Source organism: Notamacropus eugenii, chromosome 6 (assembly GCF_028372415.1).
Source record: "Notamacropus eugenii isolate mMacEug1 chromosome 6, mMacEug1.pri_v2, whole genome shotgun sequence".
In the NCBI taxonomy this organism is placed as follows: Eukaryota; Metazoa; Chordata; class Mammalia; order Diprotodontia; family Macropodidae; genus Notamacropus; species Notamacropus eugenii.
In genome coordinates this window covers 43,060,056-43,068,568 of record NC_092877.1, presented here as the reverse complement: position 1 = coordinate 43,068,568, position 8,513 = coordinate 43,060,056, and the positions used below count along the sequence as shown (strand labels likewise).

The following is an 8,513-nucleotide window of genomic DNA, read 5'->3' as shown; positions in this document are numbered from 1 at the left end:
TATCATTAGCACCTAGCAAAGTGGCTGAAAAATAGTAGGTGCTTAATGAATATTGATTGACTGATTCATTCTTGGTCTTTGCAGCATGTGACATGGTTGGCCACCTACTCTTCATGGATAATTTCTTTTGTTGTTGTTGTTTGTTTTTTTAATTAATTAGTTTATAGTTTTCTACAATAACTTCCATAAGTCATAGATTTTTTTCCCCTTCCCCTCTCCTCCCTCCCCAAGACAGCATGCAATCTTATATGGGTTCTATACATACATTCTTATTAACAACATTTTCAAATTAGTGATATTGCATAAAGGAATTAAAATGAATAAACAAACTAAAACAAAACATAACACAAGAGAAAATATTTTGCTTCATTCTGTGTTCCATTTCCATAGTTTGTTCTCTGGATGTGGATGATGTATAATTTCCATCATGAGTTTTCATTGCACTGGCTCTCTTAGTATTACTATTCTTCCTAAGTCTGTGACCTTTCCTTCTCAGCTTCCTTTGTAGTATCATGATCTTTGGTTGTTCTTGGTAGTGGTAATGATGGTGTTCAGTTGTTTCAGTAGTGTTGAACTCTTTATGACCTCTTTTGGGTTTTCTTGGCAAAGAGAGTAGAGTGTTTTCCAGCTCTTTTTACAGATAAGGAATTGAGGCAAATAGGGTTAAGTGACTTCCAGGGTCACACAGCTAAGTGTCTAAGGTCAGATTTGAACTCAGGAAGGTGAATCTCCTTAACTCCAGGTGCCCAACTCTATCCACTGTACAAACTAGCTGCCCCATGATACCTTTACAGCCTCCTGATCCTACATATTCCCCCAACTCTGCCTTAGGCCCTCTCCTCTTTTTCTATACTTTTATAATGAGCTCATTAGCTTCTACCGTCAGCTATTACTGTCACTAATATCTCTATTCATATAAATCACATCTATATATCCTGTCCTGAACTCCAATCCATATATCATCTCTACTTGAACATTTATATCTGGATGTCCCAAAGGCGTTTCAAAGTGAACAAGTCCAAGAGAGAACTCATTCCAATTTTCCATCAAAAACCACTTATCTCCGTAATTTCTTATTTATGTTGAGGATCACACCTTACTTCTAGGTATCTAGAAGCTATTACCTTAACACCAAATATAGCCTACATCATTAAAACACCTTTTGAAATCTACTGTGTTTGAGAAAACTACAAACACACAGAAGAGTTGTGTGAGAAGTTGTCTGAATTCTCAAAGACTTTCATTTATGAACATTTATGAACTATCATTATACCTTCTGGGTATAATCCTAGAATTGATCTCTCCTCTTCTCTTCATTTTCCTTTCTCCAACCAGTCAATTGCCAAATCTTGTCACCTTTACATCCATAACATATATCACATTTCCCCTTATATTCCACTCATATAGTCACCTCCCTGCCTCAGATTTGTATCTCCTCTCACTTGGAGTATTGCAAAAGCCTCTTACTTAGAAGTCCAATCTCTCCTTCTTCTAAACCTTCTTTTAAACATCTATAAACTTATTTGTCTAAAACACATCACTGAACATATCACTTTGCTCTCACACCTTGAACAGATAGATCCCTTATTGCTCTGGGAACAAAATAAGAATTTTTTACCTTGATATTTAGAACTCCTGCTCAATTTGAATCCAACCCCTCTCTTCAGATTTATTTCACTTTATTCTCGGTCATGTGCTCCAAATTCCAGCCCACATGGCCTACTCTCTGTTCCTTAGACTCAGAATTCTTCTTCCACCTCTGTCTCTCTGCATAGTCCATTCTTCATGTTTGAAAGGTGCTAGCTCATCGTTGCTTTTTAGAATCTCAAGCTTCCTTTGTGTCTCAGCTAGTAAATCATCACTTTTAAGAGGCCTAGTTTCTAAAATCTCCACCCTCCTTAACTTGTCTTGAATTTAGTTATCTATGTAAATATTTCCTCCCTTCTTCTCCAATGGAGTGTAACTCTTTAAGATTATGAAGCATTTTGCATTTTTTTCTTTGTAATTGCATACCTAGGACAGGGCCCTGTGCATAGTGGGCACATCAAAATATACATTGAATAGAAGGCAACCATTCACTTTTGAAACTTCAGGTTTCATTTATTTTGGTAACATAATAATAACAATCAGAAAGCAGTAATACTAATAACTGAAAGCTGCAATTTAAATTTCATCAATTATTTTTCTCCCACAATTTTTGGAGGAAAAGATTGTTATTCTTATTCTGCACATAAGATAACCAAGGATCACAGAAGTTCAATAATTTACCCACAAACACACTCATAGCCTGTAAGACTCAGCTCTCCTTTCTGAAAATCCAATTCTCTTTCAACCAAATCAACCAAGAAATATATGAATGAAATCTCTTCTCCCAAAGCCTCACTTTGAAAAGTGAGGCAAAAGTGATCCATGAAACAAATATACCTATGTGTACAGAGAGATCTTGACCTGTTTCCTTATCTAACCATGTTCTTTCAGGCACTTACTATTTGTAGTGAGGTTTCAAGATACATGATATAACCTGTGGTAGATCAGAATTTACTTACTACCATGCTGTAATAACGCTCCATGTATATAGCTCACCTCCAAATCTTTGACTTTATATTGTACTACAAGAGACCAGAAACATGAAGACCCAAATCAGGAATGAATGAAAGACAGAGAGAGACAATAAGAGACAGAGAAAGAGTCATAGAAATAAAAACAGAAAGAGAGAGAGAGAGAGAGAGAGAGAGAGAGAGAGAGAGAGAGAGAGAGAGAGAGAGAGAGAGAGAGAGAGAGAGGATGCTTTAAAGCCTCATCCAAAATTGAATTCAATACAAAGTCTGGCTTAGCAAGTGGAATAGGTCCCCTTGAAATGAGCTGCAAATCTGCAAATAAAAAAATTATATCTAAGTATTTTTATAGCCAAACCAAGAACAGCAGTGGTACCTATTGCTTCAAGAAGATGATAATTTTCTACTCCAAGTAATTATTTTTGCATGACAACACCAGATTTATGTTGAGTTCAGTAGCATTTGGGATATAGCCGATTGAGCACCTTAACTCCACAGATAGCCTACATCATTAAAATGCCTTTTGAAATCTACTGGGTTGGAGAAAATTTCAAACACCCAGAGGAGTTGTGTGAGGTCTAAATTCTCCAAGGCTTTCATTTATTTTTTTTTGTGTATGTTTATCCAAGATTTTTAAAAAGTTAAAAACAGCACTGGATAGCAACATAGCCAAACCAGTATGGTCTGTCATGGAAGCTCTCAAAAATTGTTCTTTAATCAACATGTGGACATTGTGGCTGTGACAGTGTTGACTAGATACAAGAATTGGTCTTCATCACATCACCAAATTTCATTTTGGTTAGTCTATAATCCATACTAATTACACATACACACAACTGAGGTTGAAAAGATCATTTATAAAACTCAGTTTAGTAGAAATTGCACACCCCTGGAACAGAGGCACTATTCACATAGAGGTACTATGGAGGACAATCATCCACATGAAAAGGCAGTATTGACAATCTTTGAAAGCTCCTGATAAAATTTTCCTGGAATATAAGAGTATTTGTGATATATGACACACACATTTACCACAAAACAATTGACATATGCTTTGAATCAGCTCACAGCCAGAGATAAGGAGATGAAGATCATTCACTCCCTGGACATGAAAAGGAAAAGAAATTCTGGAAATTGGTATAGGTCCTTTCCCTTTCCCTTTGATTTCTTTGGGGGTACAGATCTAGGAATGGTATTGCTGTGTATGCACAGTTTGATAGTTATGTTCTACATTGCTATCCAGGATATTTGGATCATTTCACAACTCCACCAATACTACATTAGTGTTCTAATTTTCCTACATTCCCTCCATCATTTGTCACTTTTTTTCATAGTATTCAATCTGATAGCTGTGAAGTGGTACCTCAGAGTTGGTTTAATTTGCATTTCTCTAACCAATTGTGATTTAGTGTATTTTTTTTCATATGACTATAGATAACTTTGATTTCTTCTTCTGAAAGCTGCCTACTCATATTTTGGACCATTTATCAATTAGGGAATGACTGACACTCTTATAAATTTGATTATGCTCTCTATGTATTTGAAAAATGAGATCTTCATCAGAGAAACTTATTATTTTTTCCCTATTTTCTGCTTTCCTTCTAACATTGGCTTCATTTGGGTATTTTTACGCAAATTTTTAAATTTTATGTGATCAAAATGATCCATTTTATGTCCCATAATAAAAAGTTGCAGTTCAAGCTTGGTATGCATTCAACTACCTCTGCAACTTTAGAAATATGTTACAGTAAAATGGAAGGAAGGCCTTCGATGAGCACCACTTTTGTGATAGAAAAGAACTGGAAACAAAGTAAATGGCCAGAGACTGAGAAAAGGCTGAGCAAGTTGTGACACATGAACATAATGGAATATTTTATTTATTTATTTTAAATTTATGGAATAAAACAAGCATTTCCGTAACGCAGCGCAATAAAAAGATGATTTCACATGAAACTGCAAATCTATTACATACAACTTGTTATTCCTTTCAAATACATAATAAAGTTATCCTGCAATTATTTCTTTTTTTCTTCCCTACCCCCTCAAATATTGCTGCCATTAGGCACAAATGGGTACACACACAATTATTTTGTACATATTTCTATTTATCATTTATTTCTGTGGATGCAGATGGTGTCTTTCTTCATATGTCCTTTATAGCTAATTTGATTATTTATAATAGTCAAAGTGATTCACTCAAAGTCATTCTTAAAATAATATTACTTGAATGTATGCAATGTTCTCTTGGTTCTACTCATTTCACCCTTCATTATTTTGTACAACTCTTTCCGTATTGTTGTAAGATCACTGAGTTCATAATTTCGTGTTGCACAGTACTCTTTCATCACAATCATATACTACATATACTTGTTCAGCCATTCACCAATTGATGAGTATTCCTGCAATGTCCAGTTCTTTGCCACCACAAAGAAAGCTACCATAAACATTTTAGAACATATAAGTTCTTTTCCTCTTCCTCAATCATCTTTGGAATTAGACCTAGTAATGATATTGCTGGGTCAAAGGGTATAGGACATTTAATAACTCTTTGGACCTAATTTGTTCTCCAAAATGGTTGGATCAGTTCACAATTTCACCAACAATGCATTAATGCTCTATTTTTCCACATCCCCTCTAATATTTGTTGCTTTCCCCTTCAATAATTTTAGCCAGTCTGGTAGGAGTGAAATGATATATCAAGGTTATTTTGATCTGCATTTCTCTCCTCAATAATGATTTAGAGCATTTTTTCATATGACTATAAATAGTTTTTATTACTTCATTGGAAAACTGCCTATTCACATCCTTTGAACATTAAACAATCAGGAAATGATTACTATTCTTGCAGATTGGATAATCTGCCTTTTCTGTATCATAATAAATTATACTCCAACCCTCCATTTTAGTTCTGTATGTATCTATCATTCTTAAAAGTTTTTCTTATATATAGTATATTGTTGAATTCTGATTTTTAACCCATTCTGGTACATTTAGGTAATTTCATCCCATTCACATTTAAAGTTACAATTACTATTTGTGAATTTTCCTTCTTCTTATTTTTGCTCACTATTTTCTGTTTCAGTCTCTTTTTTGACCCTATCCCTGTTTCCTTTACCCTCCTGTTCCTTATTTTACCCACCCATCTAAGAGTGTCTCCCTTATCTTCTCCCCCACCTTCCTAACCTTACTCTACACACCTCTCCAAAACTCCTTTCCTTATCTTCTCCCCCTCCTCCTAAATCTTAATCTATATACTCTCCTAAAAGTCCCTCCCCCATCCTGTACCCCAGTTTTCTCACCTGTTTACAAGTTCAGAAAACTTCTACACCTCTCCAGATGTAAACGTTGCTTCCTCTTCAACCCAGATGAGAGCAAGATTCCATCACTAGCTCTCCATCCCACCCACTTCTTCTCTATTAGTTTTCCCTTTCACACCCATTTTTATGAGATCATTGTTTCTCTTGACCCCTTTTAATTATGAACCCAGATCTTCTTTTACACCAAAGTAGCTATCCATGGTAGGGTACTTTTTCCTTTGCATATTCATTTTTATTTTATTTTATTTTTAGCAGCTTATTAATGTAATCAAGTTTTAATCCTGAGTTGTGGGTAATATTGTCTTCATACTATTTTAATTTTCAGAATTCTGTCTTGAGGTTCAACCTTAGTGGGGTCCTCTCCTCACATAAGGCATAGTTAGGCACCCCAGCCATGCTGCCCCAAAAGTGTTTTTGTTCCCTGAGCTACTGGCACTGCACTCATTGAGCATGTGCTCACTTATCCTTGCCCACACCACAGCCCAAGATCCCTTCTATTCAACACTACAAGGCCTAGCATCTGGATACAACCAGAGAAGGGGAGTCCTTCAATCTTCCCATGCTCAACAATTTGCTGTTCCTTAGATGAAAATTTGTGAGATAAAAGTTCACGAAATGAAAGTTCCTGAGGCAACGAGGTTAAAGTCAATAAAAGTTGAGGCTTAGTTTGTTACTTGATAGAGTTCTTTCAGTGCCTGTTGTTTTTTGATTCAGTAGAGTCAGCCTGGAGATGTCTCTACTTCACCCAGGCTGAATCTCAGCCCCCAAGGTCCTATTTTATGAAGGTCCTCTCAAATTGTCTTAGAAGGACAGCTCTTTTACCCCTTTATATTTTTGTTGCTCTACATTCATTTTATGTCAATTTTCAGTCTGTTTCTGGAGGAAAGCTCAAGAGCCTGGAAATTCTGACCTACTCCATCAGAATACCCTCAGCATAATGGGAAATACTGTTGTAAAATAAACAAATATGATTAATACAGAAAAATAGAAAAGATTTCCATGCTCTATTACAGAGTAATGACAGCAAAGCCACAACCACAGCATACATAGAGACTATAGTAATGTTAATGGAAACAACAACCTTCTCACAAATAATGAGTAAAATAAAACACCAAAAAAGTAATCATGGATTCAATGAAGAGCAGCGAGAAGGCACATTTTCATATTCCTTTGCAGAGATGGGAGGAACATGTTTGTGGGACATCCAATATAATTTCAGACCTTTTCAATCAGTCTTTTGATTCACAAATTTAATCCATGAACCTGAAAATACACCTTCTCTAAAGCCCATTAATTTGAAAAGACCTAACCATCGTGTATACTAAAATATTAGCTTCTTGTAAAAAAAAAGTTTCATTTTTGTCCTTGTATCTCCAAATCTGTCACAGTGTCTGAGATAGAGTATGTACTTAATAATATTTATTGAGCTGAATTCATGAAAAATAGGTACTTCTTACTCAAGAATTTTCTCAGAGCCCCCTTTACTTCATTATTTCTTAGACTGTAGATCAGAGGGTTCAACATAGGGATCATTACAATGTAGAAAACAGACACCACTTTATTCTCATCTGTTGTATAGCTGGACTTAGGCAACACATAAATGAATGTAATGGTGCCATAGAAAAGAGTGACTGCTGTGAGGTGTGATGTGCAAGTTGAGAAAGCTTTGGATCTCCCTTCGGTGGACCTTATCTTCAGGACAGAGGAAAGGATGTATACATAAGAGATTATGATGATTAACACTGTGATCATAATTACTAACCCAACAGAGGCAGCAGGAAGAACTTCAGCAAGATTATCTTCAAAGTAGGAAAGCTTCAAAAGTGGTGAATAATCACAAAAAAAGTGATTGATCTCATTGGGTCCACAGAAGGACCGATTCAATAAGCAACCAGTAGCAATCCAGGCATTTACACAACCACCTAGGTAGGATGTGGTGAGTAACAGAATGCAGACCCTAGTAGGCATGTTGATGGAATAGAGTAAGGGTCTACAGATGGCCACATATCGATCATAAGCCATCACAGCCAGAAGGAAGCACTCAGCAGTCCCAAAGGTGGCTCCACAGAACATCTGAGCTACACAGCCTTCCAGAGGAATTGTGATTTTGTCCACAAGGAAGTTCTTCAGCATAACAGGTGTGACAGATGAGGAATATCCAATATCCACAAAAGCCAAGTGGCTGAGAAAAAGGTACATTGGAGTGTGAAGTTGGCAGCTATTTCTGATCAATGTGATTATGGTAAGGTTACCAACTAAGGTGATTGCATAGGCACCCAGAAATATAACAAAGAGGAAGACACGAAGGGTTGTATCCTCTGTTAACCCTAAAATAATGAATTCAGTCACAGCAGTGCAGTTATTGCCAGACATCTGTCTCGGAAAGAGTGCTTATGACAGAAGAAAAGAAGATTTAAGTAGAATACAGGATTGAACTTTAGATATGTCTATTTATGTACTCAGAAAACTTTCACTGACCACCTTTTACATACACATCCTAATATGTTATTCCAATACTTTGCCCCAGTGCACCCTGGCAAGGTCCCCATAAGCAAATCAGAGATGAATTAAATTGTTTCCTCCAAATTTTTCCCTACAAACTAACAATACTCTTTGATTTGTCAATTTTACCATTTTAAAG

The 8,513-nt window shown here is 36.0% G+C and overlaps 1 protein-coding gene across 1 annotated transcript; it reads right to left on the bottom strand.

Moving 5' to 3' along the window:
- Positions 1 to 7,291: 7,291 nt before the first annotated feature.
- Positions 7,292 to 8,245, bottom strand: LOC140512043 (olfactory receptor 5P80-like). The gene has a single exon (XM_072621414.1). The coding sequence runs from the start codon at positions 8,243 to 8,245 to the stop codon at positions 7,292 to 7,294; it is 954 nt and encodes a 317-aa protein (XP_072477515.1).
- Between the last annotated feature and the right edge of the window lie 268 nt (positions 8,246 to 8,513).

What these genes read in the sequence shown, in the direction of transcription:
- LOC140512043 (XM_072621414.1), bottom strand. Translation starts at nt 8,245, where the DNA reads ATGTCTGGCAATAACTGCACTGCTGTGACTGAATTCATTATTTTAGGG.